Source organism: Rhamphochromis sp. 'chilingali' (assembly GCF_963969265.1).
Source record: "Rhamphochromis sp. 'chilingali' genome assembly, chromosome: 12".
Classification (NCBI taxonomy): Eukaryota; Metazoa; Chordata; class Actinopteri; order Cichliformes; family Cichlidae; genus Rhamphochromis; species Rhamphochromis sp. 'chilingali'.
Window position 1 is genome coordinate 8,544,249 of NC_137939.1, and position 18,396 is coordinate 8,562,644.

The 18,396-nt window shown below is 41.3% G+C and overlaps 2 protein-coding genes across 5 annotated transcripts in view; both read right to left on the reverse strand.

The window, feature by feature from the left end:
* Window positions 1–1,656: 1,656 nt before the first annotated feature.
* Window positions 1,657–10,506, reverse strand: hyal3 (hyaluronidase 3). Of its 4 annotated transcripts, XM_080899843.1 has the most exons (7): window positions 10,225–10,506; window positions 3,282–3,572; window positions 2,700–3,135; window positions 2,430–2,577; window positions 2,138–2,259; window positions 1,953–2,042; window positions 1,657–1,874 (listed from the first exon to the last, which is right to left on the reverse strand). In XM_080899843.1, exons 2-7 carry the CDS (start codon window positions 3,543–3,545, stop codon window positions 1,804–1,806), a joined length of 1,131 nt encoding a protein of 376 aa, XP_080755969.1. In that variant the 5' UTR covers window positions 3,546–3,572; window positions 10,225–10,506; the 3' UTR covers window positions 1,657–1,803. The 4 variants fall into 4 exon arrangements, 3 of the variants coding, with proteins under 3 accessions (XP_080755969.1, XP_080755968.1, XP_080755970.1); XM_080899842.1 differs by having other exon boundaries at window positions 1,657–2,042; XM_080899844.1 differs by having other exon boundaries at window positions 1,816–2,042; window positions 2,133–2,259.
* Window positions 10,507–11,578: 1,072 nt separating this feature from the next.
* The window catches only part of prkar2aa (protein kinase, cAMP-dependent, regulatory, type II, alpha A), a 46,473-nt gene continuing 39,655 nt past the window's right edge, over window positions 11,579–18,396 (reverse strand). Inside the window, exons 6-11 of the mRNA XM_080898717.1 lie at window positions 15,430–15,571; window positions 14,871–14,972; window positions 14,567–14,641; window positions 14,298–14,363; window positions 13,836–13,974; window positions 11,579–12,332 (exon numbers count right to left, since the gene is read on the reverse strand). Of these exons, the coding sequence (XP_080754843.1) occupies window positions 12,208–12,332; window positions 13,836–13,974; window positions 14,298–14,363; window positions 14,567–14,641; window positions 14,871–14,972; window positions 15,430–15,571 (649 nt within the window). The 3' untranslated portion in view covers window positions 11,579–12,207. The remainder of the gene's footprint in view (window positions 12,333–13,835; window positions 13,975–14,297; window positions 14,364–14,566; window positions 14,642–14,870; window positions 14,973–15,429; window positions 15,572–18,396) is intronic.

Here is an 18,396-nt window from a genome sequence, read left to right on the forward strand (position 1 = left end):
CAGTAAATGATCATTTCCATTTTAAGCATTTCCAAATAATCATTTTCCATACTGCCAGTATAAATATACACAGTATGCTGCCATCACTACAATATACATGTTTTACACACTCCTTTTGTTGTTGACATTTACAGGCTGTGTGCAAAAGGCCACACTCTTCAAATTCATGCCAACTAATATTTTTACGTCCAGTAGGTGTCCTACTAGAGCAAATGAAGCTTCAAGAAGCTTTGTGCTGGGGTGAACCAATTGGATGAAAAGCTTCAGTGCTTCATGAAGCTTCATCTGCCCATCACTAGCTAATACTCCTCGGTGCTACACACTACAGTGTACGCTGTACACCTACTTACTGGTTTTGTGGCATCAGTCTGTATGGAAGAAATATAGTAAGTCTGTGTCTCTGAGTTAACTTGTGTTTCTCCTACAGCTCCGGACCGCAAAAAATGCGCGTGCTCTTTGTGAGCTCGTTCCCGGCTCGTAACTAGCGCGTTCTGCCGTCAAGGGCGATCATTGGTTAAATGTGATCATGTGACTAATACAAGCCAGATCCTTTTATTTAGCAAAACTGTGATTAATAGTTAAACATTATTGTTGAGGGGCACAGACAGGACTCCGCACGCACACACACATTAAAAAATATATATATATATATATTTTTTAAAAAGTTGCCTCAACAAAAGGGCACTTTGGGAACCCATCAGGAAAGGGGCGGGTGCTCAAGCCCCTCTAGCCCCCCCTCTGCACGTGCCTGTGTGAGACCATTATGTCATTGCCACTGTGTCTAAAAACGTACAAGCTGTTTTTATACTGTGCTGTCAGTCGTTTTGGGTGACTCACTGTGGGCATCACAGGAAACACATAAAGTACAAACGCTGTGGACGGCCAGAAAATTAAACGGACTTCTGATTTCATCAACTTTGTCAAGTATGTATTGTATGACTGGGTAAATGTATAGTTACGTGTTTTCACCAAGTCGTTTATTTACAGTGTTCTGTCGTTCATGGTGATGTTTGATTGGATTTTTCAGTCAGATTTTATGTACACATGTCAAGTTTAAAATGTGTCTTTTCTTCCATGGTAACAAGACACTATTTTACTATTGGTTGAGAAAAAAAAATCTTGCAACAGTAAAACATTACACTTTAGTCTTCCTATGCAAAGTCCATTAGAGTCAAATTTAAGTACAGGTCCCTTTAATGTAGCCAAACACAGTTTCTTTTCTTCCTTTCATTTATGACACACGACCACAGAAACAGCCAAAAAGTCTAAACAACTGAAAGACCACAGGAGACTATTAAAGTGCATGATGGCAGAATTATCTCCATGGGTACCAACTTCACAACCTCTGCGGAGGTAGGTGTATCATTGTTAAAGTTTACAATCAAGAGATGACTCCATAAATAGGAATGCAAAGGATTTACAGCAAGGTGTTAACAACTGGTTGCACTGGAAAACAGAAAGGGCAGAGAAGATTAAAAAAAAAAAACAACAACTTTGGACTAATGAAATTAAAATGAACTTGGACTACATTGCTCAAAACTGTAACTTCCATTAGTAGTATTATTATCCCCATGAACTCATAAATGGACAGCACCGTAACAAAAAAGCTCAGGTCAATCTTCCTCCTCTCTGCTCTCGCTCTTCTTGTCTTGGCACCCCTGCCCTGTCCAGCCTTGGTAGCAATGACACATGAAGTGTTTCTGGAAATGTTTGGAAGAGTCACTGAGCCGGTGGCCAGAGCCCAGGTGTCTCCTGGTGCAGCGTCCATTGCCGTGGCAAACCTGGAGGCTGCAGCGCTCTGCGTCAGACCTCAGAGATCGAACGAAGGGACCCAAGACATTGTGGACGTAGTCTCTGAGGAGAACGCACTGTTTCTGGATGGTTTGGGAAGATCAATATGGTTACACATAGGCGCACACACACACACTGATAATGTTTTCTCACATGCACACCTTGTTTTTGGCGAATTTCAGTTCTCCCCACAGCACAACTCCAGCTGCCCCCAGTGATGCACTCTCTCCAAGTGTGTGCTCCAGGTCCATCTGCACACACACGCACACACACACACACAGTTTGTCATGCCACATATTTAAAATCTTAATATTATGTGATGTATGCTAAAAAAGTCCTACCTTACTGAGAAACTTGAGTGAGTGTGTGAATGCTAGCCTGGCGTAGGGGAGGACGGGTGTGGCGTGGTCGGTGTTGTTGTGATATGGCCAACCTGACGCCACCCTCAAAGCCTCCAGCAGTCTGTGTCTGGTTAAAGAAGACAGAGCAACCCGTGATTAAGCGAAACCACCTGTCTGGCCATCATGGCTAACAAAAGCTAAATGACAGGACTGCTCATACCCTTGTCATGATTGGATATGTGAGTGCCTGAGGCAGCAGAGTGTAAGTGAATGCATTTCTTGCTGATTTTCTTGTACCTGACCATTAGAGCTGCATCTGCAGACCCTGCCAGTTTCTGTGGCAGGTAGATGCTGGGGTAGAGAGCGGAGGACTTAGTCCAAAGCCAGGACAGCTCATCATTCTGCTGCCTGGTCCCCCTGAGGCAGCGTCCTGTGTAAGTTTTATCTGATCACACAGAAATACAAATAAAAGACAGAGATCAGCCTGTATCATCGGTACAAAAGGAGTTGTCATTATTGTTCAGATTGCTAGAAAACCAACGTGTTCAACGTTAGTGTTAGACCAACCTGTCTTTCTCTTGTTCTTGTTAAAGCAGGCGGGAAAACCATAAAACCCCCAGAAGCCTTTGGGGCGTTCTCCGACCGCAGACTGGAGTGTCTCTTCCATGAACTTCCGAGCGCTCTCCTCAAACATCTGCCTCGCCAGCGATGTCACTGCCCGCTCTGAAAGATTTGGTTGCTCCTGTTTCACCAGCAGTTTGGACAACCTCCGGTACTCCACCTTAGATCCAAAGTTCGTCTCCCACAACGGTCTCCATTCCTCCCAGTCGATGACAGCTAGGCCGCTAAAATCTGGTAGCAGGAGGTCGGACAGCTGCGTCACCGTGAGGGAGAGGTGAGAGGCCAGGTCGCTGAGCTGAGGGAGTCCTCCATTCACTTTCTTGCCATTTCGGGAGAGGTATGGATATTTTCCCAAGTGGTCGCGGTAGAAGATGGTCATTTTCTGGAAAATCAAACATTTTCCCTTTTTCACTTGTTTTGGATTTATTGCACATTTAATCCTTGTTACTGTTACAGTGCCCTCACCAGCCCTCTTTCTATGGTTTTAAAGTAGAATATCAGTAAAATAAATGGATGAGGGACGATCACCTGTCCCTGGAAGCGCTCCTTCTTGTTCTCCACAATATGAAAGTCTCCCAGGTCCAGGTGGATGTTGTATCGCTGTGGACAGTTTGCCGTGGGCATGTTCCACACCAGGATGAAAGGCTGGTTCTGCAGGATGGGATGAGCTGCAGCCACAGCTTGCAGCGAGGTGCCGATGAAGGCATCCGCCTGGGGGGAATTCTGTGGCAGCGAGTTGCAACGGAGGGAAGAGATGAAGAAGACGGGGAGGAGGAGGAGAGACAGCTCCATGGCTGCTCACCCACAGATGTGTCCTTCCTGGCAGGAGAAAGAAATCGTCCTGATGAACTTTTCTGCATTTAAATGGTTAACTTTGTATATACAAGTACGGGCTTTTATCTGACAGAAAAACATGATAAGAAATGCAAAAATAAAGACCAGTCAAAGCTATAATGATAAGAAAGTCTCTTTATTCCAATCATTTTTCACCCACTGTAAGAAATCTTTAACATTTCAATGAACCAAATAAAAACAACATGAGAAAATAACAGCAGCAGACAGATTTTTGGAAGACTGATGGGCAACAAGTTACTTAAGTGGTTGAGATTGGTTATATCTGCACTGGTCCAAGCTGTCACTGCAGATATGAAGTATTTATCACTGAGTGCAACAATGACTGTGATTCGCATTATTCTGCGAAAAATTCTACATCAAAGCAGCTCAACAAACGCAGAAAAGCTTATTTTTTAGTTTTTCTCACTTCAAACCTTTCTCAATGTGAGGAAACAGGAGGGGAGCTGGCGCTGCTGGTGTATCCGCTGCAGGGGAAGCAGTCAAAGCCGACGTGGAGCTTCTAGTTCCTGCTGAATGCACAGCCAGCTTACGGCCGAAGAACTCCAGATGAAGCGATTGGAGTTGAGACATGGACAGGTGGAGGTAGACGGTGTGCATCTTTGGGCTAAGAGCTGCAAAGATGAAACTGCAGCCTCGCACCTGTTGCGCATCGAGCTCCGCCCCCTTTCCTTAAACGTTACACTGATGCCGCCATTCAGACAGTCCGGGATAGACTGATATTTCACTGAGGTGAGAGATGTGAGTCACCCTCTCATCCGATTAGAGCTCAGATTAGATTCTGCTTGAGGGATTTTTTTCCCTCTCCCCAGCGCTAACCTGGATTCTCCGCGCGCACTCGGTGCCGAACAGTGATAGGCGTGCCCCATCGCTGTAGCTGTGTGGCCCCACTGATGTGTAAGGCTAAACGGTAATTGGACTGATTCTTATATTGCGCTTTTCTACTCAACGGAGCACTAAAAGCGCCTTTAACATGACCACCGCGCTGCGCTTTTGCGCATGAAGCGGCGACAGCGCCACCTTTTCTCGACATTTGGGGACCAAAACACATTTTTATGGAAGTCAAGCAGTCTCACAGCAATAGGAAATAGTCATGATCTTTAATTTATTCTTGTTTCAATCAAACCTCAAAACCCGGATTACAAAACACATAAAAAAAAACAACAACAAGGAAAATATGTAATATTTATTACGATATAACCATAATCTGCAGCGAGTGTGCGCTCCTGCCTGCAGTTAATTCGCTTAACTGCCAGAAAAAAAACACATAACACACTCTGGGCTGTAAATTCTGCTGTGCCAAGGTCCCGCATTGGAAGCTGGGAGCAGGGGAGTCACGTTTATGCTTTGCTCAGCTGTACTGGTTGTAATAATTACAATTATTTAAGCTCTTTTCAAGTAAACACAGCAAACTGAACCGATGAGTTTAATTCTGCTGCTGCAGATCCCGTCTGTGTATCACACAGGCTACACTATACAGAGTTAGGCTCAAACATCAGTCACTACAATAAAAAAAAGTACATTCTTGAGTGAAACTGAAGCATTAAAGTTTATCCCCAGTTTCTTGCTGGGTCCTTATGTTCACCATCATTTCTCTTTTACTCAGTGCAGCGATGCAGACGTACAGGTACACATGCAGCTGGGTTCACACGCAGCATCTGTTCACAGGTGTTGGGAAATACTTCTGCAAACTGTGACGTGGAAAAAGTAAAAGTGTTGAGTGCGAGTGTTTACTTCTTTGGTTTGCTAGCACAGTTCTTTCTATGTCACACTTCTTCTTCCAATATGTGTGTGTTTTGTGAGTTTGTGCTTATTTCTGTCTTTTGGTGTGTATCTGACAGCGATCATCAAATGTCCTTGTGCATCCAGTAGATGGGAAGTCCTTTGGCATCTCTGTACGGAGTTTCAGTCAGAGTCTGAACTACACACTGCCCTGCACACTGAGGAGGAGGGGGAGGACGAGGGATAGTGGGAGGAGGAGGAGGTGGTGGAGGAGGAGGTAAACTAAAGGATGGAGGCGACCGTACAGCACAACCACCTCCTGAGTCTCTGTCCCCTTGAGCGTGCATCTTTGTTTGCGTCTGCACGCTCGTTTCCTCACTCGGCATTCGGGAGAACCTCAGAAGCGTCTCCATGGGAATGAATGCCGTCATGGCCCCCGCGTTCTGCACTGGTGTCGACAGCACATAGCCAAGGTGGGCGTAGAAGTGCTGCTTATCGTGGGTGGTCAGACAGAGACGCTTGAACCCTCGACTTCTGGCGTAACGTTCGGTCTTCTCCATCAGAGTGCGGCCATAGCCCTTGCCTCGCTCCGCCTCGGACACAACTACTGACTCGACAAAAAGGCTGCCGCTGTGACCCACGACCCGAGACAGCCTGGCGTGGCCGAGTAGCCTCTCAGTCTCCCCGCGGCCCTGCAGGAGGACCAGGTTGACAGGAAACTCTGAGCAGGATTTTTGGAGAGAGTGAACCCGGGCGGCCTGGCTCCTCTGCCACTCGCAGTTGACGAGGTCTGCGCAGGGAACGAGCAGGTCGGGACGCTGGTGGATGGGAACGGCGTGGACCTTCTCTGGCTGCTCGGAGACTACGTGTAGCTTCTCTTTAACGTCTCCATCCAGTGTTGAGACCTCGTAGAAGTTTTGTCGCCTCGGATCGTCGGACGTTGACGTTACGGGTTCAGACCTGCGACGATCAGGGTTTCAAGTCAGTCTCCATTTACCTTCTATGGTTAAGTGTGAAAATATCAGGAAGTGTCTCAAGCATGCAGTTCCTCCTTAGCTGAGTGGTTAAAACACTGTGTCTGTTACCCAACAGGCAGTGCGAGCAAGGATTAGAGATGAAGGCATTCATTTGCTTTCAAAACCACACCAGAAACAGCAAATGTATATATAGTAATATAATTCACTAGACACCCTCATCCAAGGAGGCCCTGCCAGGGTTAATCAGGCCCCGGAGTGCGTCAGTGGTTTATGTTCAATTATTATTTCTCTTCTACTTTCTTCTGTTTGTTTTTCTACAGTTTATTTTCTTCTATAAATTCATTGCAACTGAGAAGTAATACTTACCTCTTTAATATTTATGGAGCCGCACTTCTTCAAAGGGACAGAAAAGGTGATAGAGAGAAGTAAGACAAAAGTGACAAGATAGGAGAAAGCAGGGAGGAGAGCCGGAAGGGGGGCGCATAATATAACGGTGGATCCTACAGGTGGATGTGAGAGCTGCTGAAACAGCAGGCAGGGCAGCAGCAGCTTTTACGTGTTGAACGCAGAAACGGGAACTCGAGAAGCCTAAAGAAACTGCCAAAATACATCTCTCGCATCACTTACCAAGTATGATGTGAGAGATGTGATGTGGGGGTGTGACTGAACCGACTTTTAAGTTCCATTTTATCTACGACATGCTGGAGTATCATATGCTGAGATCTTGTCTCACTCTCCTTTAAATACTACAAAGAGCTCAAACTTCTGATCTGGAGTGTAAGTGTAAGCCTACGTGTGAAGTCCATTTGGTTCAAATCCACACTGTGGATTTAAACTGCCTCACAATTAATATCGCAATTCTCAAATACACATCAAAGTGCAATCATAGCCGCGCTCGTGCATTTTTATGTGCGCTTGAGATGTGAGAGCGTTTAACTGATGAATAGATTCTGTTCATGTACGCTGAGGTCCTGATGTTTAATAGCTGTTATCATTCTAAATGGGGAAGCAGTAGTTATCTGTCACAGTTTCACCACAGTGCTTCTTCAGAAAGGCTGAAGTGCAGTTTAGTCAGCACAAACTGACGCTGAAACGAACTAATCCAGCTAATTCAACTCAAAGCCAAGCTGTACTTGCTTCTTATGTAAAAAACCCAAATGCATTCACACTGCAGTATATCTCTATATATATGTTATTTTAAATTATAGTCAAGTCGTCCACATTAGAGTCACAAACCAGTAATTAAAGTGGTCTTAAAGAAGAAGCAAAACTGGGTTCACCCCAAGTCGTGCATGCAAAATGTGAAAAATGACTGACAGTGAGAAAAACATTGCAGTCGTTTTTAATTTAAGTTTTTCTTGGACTAAATAAATAAATAAATAACTCACCAAGAGAGAAATGCTGAAACGAAACAGCTGACTGTCAAACTGATTTGAATGTGTTACTGGCTATGCAATGCTACTTCACATACTCTCCTTCAACAGGAAATGGGAGTTTACTGAATAAGGCACTGACTACCTTCTTTTTGATGTCTGACTCTGCCTTTTAAACTTTAATTATATTCAGTATTGAAGCCACAACACTTACATCGGGTATGATGAAAAACAGAGGTTGGAAACTTCCTGTCACTGCTCGAGAGTAAAAGAAACCTTATTCTTTTTCGGATTTTGCATTAAAATGACTGACATTTCCATATTATGTTTAAATCAACAGCAGTGTTTTGTGTGCTCTATGTATGTTTTGTTGTTTCTGTAAAGAGGTCCACTTTTATCTGACTGTGTGTGTGTGTGTTTGCGAAATTCAAATTCAACTGAAGTCACAGCTTATGCTGTTTTTGGAACGTATGTTTAGAGACTAATGCAATCGTCTTATAAACTTTCACAATATATGCTTTGCAGACATTCCCTACCAAAACAGGAATAGGTCTGTTATTTGATAAGGAAAATGACAACAAAAAAACTAACATTTATTAGTTAATTTTAAAATACAAAACAAATGAACCAAAACTACTTTATTTAGTAAAACTAGTACAAAAAGACAGCCAAAATCTGGGCTTTTATTGTGACGGGGGTGGACATGGAAAAGTGACGTTTTGAAAGTAACACTTTTATCTATTACCAAGAACCACACTAGAGGTTGGCAGTTCGATTCAACTGTCAATAGTATTGCAAACCCCCCCTGGTATTGGGTGATACTAGTGCAATAGGCTCTAGCCTATAGCACAGTTAAACAACATGTGCTTTGGTTTAGAGACAGGCACATGCATATTTCTTGTCTCCAAAAGACCTAGTATCAAAATGCAGGAAAATCTGAAAGGTGTTTTTTTTATTGTGTTAACTCATTATTGAAGAATCACAGTGATTTAGTGGTTATTAAATATGTTCAGAAATGGCAAACCTATGATGATTCATGCCATACACTGCAATCTTGTGCATAAACTGCCTTTATGGGTTGCAAAGTGTCAGTATTGGCAGTACTGGTCCTATATTTACTTGGTGTCAGATTGATACCAAAAACAGCAGTTTTACAGACCACTAAACCACACTGAGATACTTCCAACAGAACTTATAGACCAACATTTAGAAACAAACATTAATTTTTCACAGTGAAACAAGCCCCACTAACGCAGGGCATCAAAAAATTAGATTAAACTCTTATTGTTCCACTCCACGGAAATCTTTAGTAAAAGGCGAAAGATTTATACGATCTGAAGAGAAACAAGAGTGTACTGGAGACTAGACGAGCGGCAGGCCGACCCCATTCTCCGACATAGCAGTCTCTATTACGGTTCGCACTTTAACGTTTAATAATGCCACAACTAAACAGACACAAACTAATACTGTTCGGAAATTTCACGCTACCTTTTAGGAAAACACAAACGCTACATGGTAAATTATTAAATATACTATAAACGTTTACACACGCGCAATGCATTATGGGAACACTGCGATCACAGCCACGCCTCTAACTTTAGTTGTGTGTTTCCTACGTTATTTTTCACTAAAGCTCCCGCTTCTTCATAAAACACTGATGTGATTATGTGACGTCTGAATGAAGCGAGGATGTCAGATTTTCCAACAAGAACAGTAATTACTAAAAACGTTACTTTCCGTGCTCAGAGGTTTCGCGCATGCGTAATAGACACTCAATGTTGTCGCCCTCTGCACATGCGTAGTATAACCGCGTTTCATGTCTGCGTACAGCAGTGTACATTCATTAAATACAACAATAGAATACTAAAATATATCGTTAATATTATTACTCATGTATGATTTAAAAATAAGGGATTACTCCCTTTTTCTAACCTCTCTCACTTATAAGATGCTTCTTTTTATGTTTTTCCTTGGCCAGATAGCCCAAAAACCTTTATAGTGAGAAATAACACGGGGTGGGAGGGCAACAAGATAAATATCGGGTACCTTAAAGAGGGAAGAAAGTAAGACGCTAAACTAAACGTGGTAATACCGTTTTAATGCTCTCGTTAATCAGAAAACAGATTTATTACAGACAAAAAGTTTTTTTCCCCCCAGGTAGTAGCAAGAGCAGAAATGTATGCTTTGTGGGAGTTGTAGTTATTCGATGTTTCACTGCCCACAACTCCCCTGATCGTAAAATAATTAAGCACATTTGAGATAAAATATTGATATAAAAATAAGTTGGGTATTTTTTAAAATATATATATATTTGTCATCTACTCCTCCCTTATTGGCGTCCACTTCTATGCAAGTTAAATGAACTCTCATTCACAGCGACATGCTAGCATGCCCATGTGCTTATTTACAGCTTTAGGCGTCAATAAGCAGTACCCCGTGGGTGCGTAGTGACGCTAGTTAAATATTAGTAAGAAACTCATTTTAAGTTTATTCTAAAGCAACCAGTTCACCTTTTCGGTCGCTTCCTACCACCACAAAGTTACCTACATTTTTTTTAAGTCTCGTGGTTGGTTGCCGTTTCTGGTCGTCCTCTCACAGGAGTTTGTTTCACAGCTGATCTGCGGTAAGCTCTAAATCTGGCTTCACGACTGTATAAGCTTATGGCCGTTCATAGCGTCCGCTCCTGTATCAGTTTCCCCTACCATCAAACCGGTACGTCCATAACGGGAGGAAATGCTGCTGCTCACGTCAAGAGTGCGTGCTGTCACGTCTGCCCCCAGCGAATGGGAGTTGTATTACATATACACAAAAAGTGACAAATTAAAGGAAAATCTGTTCCGTTGACCTTTTCAGTGAGGTCATGAGTGGCTTCTTTGTGTTATATAGTAGGTGGAATATTTTGGCTATTATTTAAATAATGCATAATGTATGACTATTATTGTAACTTTAAAAAATTAATTAAAAACAGTGATCTGCAGTAAGTATTGTCTAAAGTTGAGTCACAGCTGAATCATGTACAAGCACCTTTAGGAAAGATGAAAATTGACACATGGAAACAAAGGGAAATGACGTTAACAAAGCAGTGCAGTAGTGATGAGTAGTCTCTTACTACATAAGCTGAAGGCTAGAACATAATGAAGGACCACAAACTGCCTGTGAGAATCAACCAAAGCTCAGTGTTACATGCACTGCATTTGAATCACCCAAATACTTGCATTTACATGTTATTAATATGGCACTGAAAAAAATATCAAGTTGCATTAGAAATTTAACAGAGGCAAGATTTTTTAACAAAATTTTTTATTTATTTTTTTTCCATTTTTAAATCCAGGACAACTTATTCAAGGATAATCAAGGCGAAATAAGCACTAATGTTATATTAGATGTTTTTTTTCTTCCTTTTTTTTCTCTTTACATTGTGTCAGAGATGATGGTGAATTTTATCAGAACTGGTCAAAGTAAAACAAAACAAAAAGCAAAAAAAGAATATAACAATACATTATTAATTAATTCAATACAATGATGTGTGGAGTCAATGACGAATAACAATGGCCCAGAAAACATAGGGTTGTTTTCACTGCTTCTTCTGTGGTACTGCAATAATCACCAGCACTAACTCAACTCGATCAACAACAGTAGAGGAAGAAACGGAGCGCGCTCACAAAGTTCTGCACCCCAGCCCCCCCAAAGAGGAAACACTCTTTTTTTGTTAATTTAAATATTTTATCAAAGCTTCTGTTTTGAATCTTCATAAAATGTTTCTAAAATGTATCTTTTTTTAAACTCTCTTTTTTTTTTTGCCTTTTTGAATTTGAAGTTTTCCTTTTCAGGGAAGTTTTTCATCTCCATTTTACCACAGTGTATCCGTTTTTGCAACTGTGGTTGCCTATATGTTGTACCCGTGTGTGTGTGTGTGTGTGTGTGTGTGTGTGTGTGTGTGTGTGTGTGTGTGTGTGTGTGTGTGTGTCTGTCTCCATGGGTTGATGTGTCCTTGGCTGAGGCTTGGAACAACTTGGAGTTGTTTAAGTGCTCACGTGAATGCAAAGCCTGCACATGTGAAGCTCTGTGTCTTTTTGGACGTGTGTATGGAGTGCTTGTGTACTATACGTCCTTACACTGCTTTTACCTGTTTTAGGTCACTGCAGCAAAGGCATTCATACTGAGAGGTTGAAGCTGGCTCAAGTAACAAGGTATGTGGCCTTCAGCTAGCTCTGTATGTGTATATCTAACCAAAGTCAGCTTAACAAGGGGTCTGTTGAGCTGGTTGTGCACGAGGGTGAGCAGACTTAAGTGAGCGTCTCTCAGTGCCTACAGAGATCAGTGAATGTGTGTGTGTGATGGAGTGTGTGTTCATACTCTGATTTATATACCTGGAGGTGAGCCAAGTACACTTTCATGCATTTGCACCATCTGTGTAAAGCTTATGAGTCTCTATAGCCACTGCATGATGTGGGAAAGGACATATGTCTGTGTGTCTGTCTGTCTGTATGTGTGTTTGTAGTAGAAGGCACGGAGGGTGGTATGGGAGGCTCAGTCTCTCAGGTCCATGCTGGAGCCAAACAGAGCCACCAGCTGCTCCTCATAGTGGGCGATGTTCCTCTTCATGATCTCCTTACAGGAGCCCAGGAGGCGCTCAAATGCCTGGATGTCTATTACTAAACAGAGAAACAGAGATGGATGTGAAACACATCTGAGGATTAAATTCAGTTGTCACAACACATTTAAACAGTCTACAAGGGGTACTGTTGAAATGTTTCCCCACATAAAGTTACATATATATGTAAACACAGGACTTTGTAGATTGGAGGGAATGTAATCATCTCCATCTTAACATCGCAAATACAAGGGGATGGTTGTGGACTTTAAGAGAGGTAGGAGGAGGACATAACCAATACCGATAACCACCCAGAAGCAGAAGTAGTCTTTAACCACAGATACTTTGGTGTGCAGCTCAACAGGAAGTTGGAGCCATGAGGAATAGATAAAGTTTTTCTGTTTGGGATGTGAGGCATTATGTCTGTGCTGAAGCTGTCTGCCTTTGTGATGTAAATTTCCTGAAAAGAATAAATAAAGGATTGGCTTTCCCAAACATCTACATTAGAATATCAGGGTAGACGTATTTCTGAGGCGCAAGTGCAACGAGTAGAGTTGCGATTAGAATCATCTGAAGCTGCCAAGCTGGAAACACATCTCACAAGAACCCCACTTGAACCCCGAGGTCTCCAAAGTACCAGACAAATTCACCTCCATCAGGACAAATGCGAGCATAAGCATTCATCCCGAATGAAACAACAACTTCAGTCATCAGTGAAATGTTTCTGATGCATCATTAATACATTTAGCAGACTGCTTATCTTATCTGTCACAGATGCACTGTGACAGATATACATGTTCATAACAGCACTACAGGCACCAGGGGGCCTTTGAAGTCCTGCTCATCTTTAACAACGGTGGGAGAGTGACAGGAGTACAGCAGACAGAATATGCCGCTGCAGTACAGATTAATGACACTTCCTCTTCTTAAAAGATCAAGCATTTGTTCAAGACAAGCTGGGGTACCGTCAGGGAACAGAAAATACACTGAAATACAAGATGGATAAGAGTGTATACTAACAGTGTATTTATGGTTAACACTAAAGAGGAGTAAACAGGGGAACCCAGAGTGGAGCTAATACACCATTAAAACAAATAACAGAGATGACTGGAAAACTAAATAAAAACCACAGGGATGCTACAAAAACACAACCAGTTATTAAAAAAAATAAAAATAATAATAATCCTGTTCATTTTCAAAACTGAAGAGCTGCTCATACACACTCTGAAGAGCCTGAATTAGTGTACCCACTTTAAAAGCAAAATAATGACACAATGACCTTCAATCAAAGAGAAAAAAGAAAAAAAAGGCGATGAACAGCCGGCCGTGAATTAATCAAAATTCAAATGCCACTTGATATCTCAGGCCAAAATGCTTGTAACAGTTCAATTAGTAGAAAATGAATACCACAGACCTGTTGAAAGTTTGAGTGGTTTAAATACTACTCATTCACAGATTTTATATGATGCCCAACTATATACAAGGGTTACACACATCTAAGTTCCTTATCACTATCCTTGAGATAGCAGGATTGGCATTGATGTCCAAGTATATTTTGTCTTACCCAAACACTTGACATCTCCCACTGCGTAGGCTGAGGCGGCCCGGGGCTTGTTAGTGACCAAGGCCAGCTCCCCGAAGTACTGACCCCTGGTACAGCGTGTTATCTCCACCTCCGCATTGTCTGCGTGGTCTGCCTTCGTCTGCAGGAGAGGGGGGAGGAGAAAAGGGAACAGGATTAAAGGTTAGGAGCCTCAACCCCGAAGCAAGAGGCACTCAGCAGACTGAGCAGACAATCATGAATCCCATAGTTGCTAGGCAAATAGAGGACACGCTTTTGTGTTGTGATGGATTTCAATGGAGAGTGTGGGTTGCTATTGTGCTGTACAGAAATTACCTGGTGAAAGAATATAATCAGGCTTTTGTCTAACTGCATACTGTTAAACCAGTAAGTATGATCCTAAGTTTTCTGCTTATAGAAATGCACATTGAAAATACATTCATTCAAAGAAGTTGAGCTTCTTACTTTACTCTTCATCATGATCTTGACCTCCCCAGACTCTACAATGTAGAAACAATCAGCTTTGTCTCCCTGAGGAGAAAGAAAAGACACTTATATATATATATATATATATATATATATATATATATATATATATATATATATATATATATATATATATATATATATATATATATATATATATATATATATATATATATATATGCTCTATATGAATGTAAAGACCTTCAACGCTGCAGCGTGAAACTACATCTGATAAATGCATCTCTCACCTGTGTGATGATACGTTCGGCATCTGTGAACTGCTTTGCTCCTAATACATCAACTAGCTTCATCCTCTCTGTTGCCTGGAAAGAGAGAAGACAAACATTTAAGGGAAAATGGCAATATTGTAGAAGAAATGCGTCAAAAATGTTGCAAATACCCCCAAAGTCAATCCAGCTCATCTCAGATTCATCAATCACATTCTTATACTTTCTGCTGAACTTTAGACTCTTTAATATGAGGGTGTGGGGGTGGGGGGGCCTAAACTGAGTAAGATGAGGCTTATTTCAAACCAATCCAAGTATAACTCACCTCCAGTGATTTGAGTAGGGGCACTGACTCAATGAAACACTCGTACATCCTCCTCTTCTTGGCATTGTTCTTTACAATGAGTCTACGAAATGTAGCACGGTCCTAGGAGAGGAAAAATGTCTCTAATAAACAAATACCTCATATAGAGAAAAAGTCACATTGTTCTTCCTCTGCTTGGCCAGCAGGTGGAGCTGCAGCGGCAAAAGACATTACAAAGCCACTGGCTCCATTCATAGATTACAGGAGTCCATTCTTAACATGCTTCAGCATCACAGCCTATTAAACTGTGTTCAGTCACAGAAACAGCTCCCAGCCTTCACAGTGCAATACTCTTGAGACAATTTTCAATGAAAACAGCTTAAACCTGAGCTTTACAGACCCGTACAGGCTGCTATACTATTACAACAGATGTACAACAGTTGATGTAAGTTCAAAGAGGTCATAACTGAAATGTTACTGAAAAACAAAGAACAAAATGGAGTTAGAAAATGCTTAATAATGGAGTTTCATGTAGGTGGTGGCTTTAGAAAAGGGTTTAAAGTGGATTATAAGTTCTTACCAGTCCCCATAGCGCTCCGTCCTGGGTGGCTACAATGGTGGCGGCACGTGGCGTGTTGTACATGAGTGCCAGCTCTCCAAAGCTGCCCTTATTGTTATACTGACCCACGCATTTTCCTGAAACCACTATGTCATACACACCCCTGGAGAGAAGGCGAGAGAGCGATTGACAGAAGGTTAGAAATAACAAGAAGTCAGCAGCAGAGTCTCAAAGTGAGAAAAGTGGGGCACTTGGACAGAGCTGCAGTTTCAAAGAAAGTGATTCAAGATCTGCATAAACATTTTATGGCTTCTTCCTCTGACTGTGTTCAACCTCTCCACAAGCTTTGAAAAAATGTACCATTTTAGTTGCTATAAGAGGTTTTTTGATGACAGTCATCACTGATCACCCAAAATGAGTAATGTTTATTAACTACAAAATGGTGTACATGGTTATCTATTTACAGAGCATCTCTATCCTGTGGATAGGACCGTGATAGTGTGGTACACTTGGTGACTTGTGTTTATTCTTAAAAAGAAAAACAAAACAAAACAACAGAATGCATTGATTTGCAAATCATTTCAATGCTATATTTCAGTAATGTAAGCACATAAAGATGCTGCAATGTTCTGTGAAGCTATCTAAAATGGATTGATGGGCGCGCACAGGTATAACCAGGGAAAACGTATCACTGCAAAAAATACCTGAACTCACTTAATTTGAAGAGCATCTCAGAGAGGAAGTAAAGATGGAGAAGTGTCTATTTCCCTGAGAAATACTGTGTAAGAAGAAGCTCAATAATTTGTAATACATCTCTCAGTGTAATATAACAAGGAAAATCTTTGTTTCCAAGGGACAAGGCTGAAAACTAATAGGGAACAGGCAGAATCATAAGGCCCCGAGGAGGCACTACATTTAAAACATAAAAGATTTTATAATGGAAAAATCAGTGGGTTCATACAAGCTCAGGAACACGTGTGAAAAACACTGTCAGCAATGAATAAAAGTGTAATTGACACATCCTCTGGGCACAAGCTCATTTAGGTACAGAGGTGCCATCAGGACTGCACCATTCAAAATAAGCATAGGCAATTTCTATGGGCTTTAGGCATTAGCTCACATATGTTTGTGGACCACCGACTCTGAACAAGCAATGCAAATTTTGAAGTAGTACATGCTGCTGTATCTATATCAGCCTGACTATAGCAAACTACTTTCTTACAACATTATAGCTCCACAGTAAGAGTGTTGGGGTGATAAACTGATCTGACTGCAGTCCAGAGCTGTCGCTTATTAAAAGCATCTGGTACAATATGAAATGCAAAATACCACGGAGGATTGCCGAACCGCTCAAAAATATTTAGTGAGAATGACAACACATTTCACTATTATAACTCCAACAGTACCATTAACCATGTTTGAAAGAAAATGTGATTAACAAAAGTCTTAACTTTTCTAAAATGTGGTACTGGCATCAAATTTAAAATGATCATATATTTTTCAAACTCAAGAAAATTCCTCACTTTTACCATTTTCTGTTTTGTCGTTGTTCTTCTACCAATTAAATGTACTTCAAATGTTTTGCAAATCATTCCAGTCAAATTCTTTCATTTTACAAAGCATCCTGTTTTGCAATCCACTATGTAAAAGATTTAATAGCAGGAAAACATGACAGGAAAACAGTTGGATTTGTTATATTATCCCACTGTCTAATAAAAAAAGGTTATAGTGCCTACTTGACTCATTGAGACTAATGCTTCAGTTGAGAAGCCCACTCTCCCTCTCTGTCTGCACGAGGATTAAACCTGGAGTAGGTAATTTGCAGCGTTGTTGCTTGGCAGGATTAACCCCTAATTTTGTAGGCTAGCCAGTCTTCCCATTGGCTGCGTAGAAGGGATAAAACCCTATCGGTGGCGACTGAGTATTAGCTTACGTCGACTGGATTATCATGACAGAGGGAACAATGATAACCTGTTTCGCCAGCTGCCTGAAGTTAAGATGTAGCTACAGATGAGTGAGAAAGTTAAGCAGTGAAGGATCTGGTGGATCTGTTCATTGCAAATCAATGCAAACTTGTTCGATGTGGTCACCTTCATCCTATGGTGAGACCATTCTGCCATTCATAGGGCAAGAGAAGTTAATGAATGGCTTTATGATGTGATTCAAATCCATTGATAAATTAAAATTTAAAATGAATTAAATTTAAATGATAGTAGATATGATATGAGATCCGAAAGCTGTATTTGCATTACATGTGTTAAATCCTTCTGGTAGAGTTTCATAGATTTGTAGAATCCATGCCAAAGCGGATTAAAGCTGTTGCAAGTTACTTCGACAGTTTTATAGCCTCTCTTTTCTTCCCCCCTCTAGACCCATCTGTATGTGTTGTTCACACATTATTCAACAACCAAACAGGTGTGAAACCTGGTGGCCACTGATAAATTTCATGCTTGGATAAATATGTCTGGGTCAATATAAACAAAGAGCCATGATTCTTTCACCACCTCTGTTTCTTCATTCAACCACTAGGAATAACATCACACTAGCGTAGTTCAGTGCTTTTGAACTCAAAGTGTTTCTAGTGTTAAATGTACTTTCTTGATAAACTGCAGCAAATGAGAAAACGACGAGTATATTTGTGGAACTGCTGCTCAAGGACAAACGGATGTTTCTTCCTGCACTTAGGGGATGTGTACATAATTTTTCTAAGCCCACCCTTGGGCACAGCCTTCAGTGATGTTTAAACTAGATACACGGTGCAAATGCTCAATATCAGTAAACAGAATTAAAAAATTATTTTGGGCACTGAGCTTCACAGTGATTTGAAAATATATAAGACATTACAGCTTTCATGAGAAAAACCCAGGCAGGAGAGAAAGATTACGCAACTTAATGATTTCAAAACTGAAACTTTTAATTTAATGATTACAGTAATAACACTTTAAGTAATCACAGCTGAAAGCAACAATGATCCTTTTTCACATCTTT

Bases quoted from the DNA above. Each gene is read 5' to 3' on its own strand.
- hyal3 (XM_080899842.1), bottom strand. From the start codon at position 3,545: ATGGAGCTGTCTCTCCTCCTCCTCCCCGTCTTCTTCATCTCTTCCCTC. The intron at 2,260-2,429 runs GTACAAGAAAAT...TTCTTTAACCAG, and splicing joins GATGCAGCTCTAATGGTCAG to ACACAGACTGCTGGAGGCTT. The intron at 2,043-2,137 runs GTAAGGTAGGAC...GTGTGTGTGCAG, and splicing joins ACACTCACTCAAGTTTCTCA to ATGGACCTGGAGCACACACT.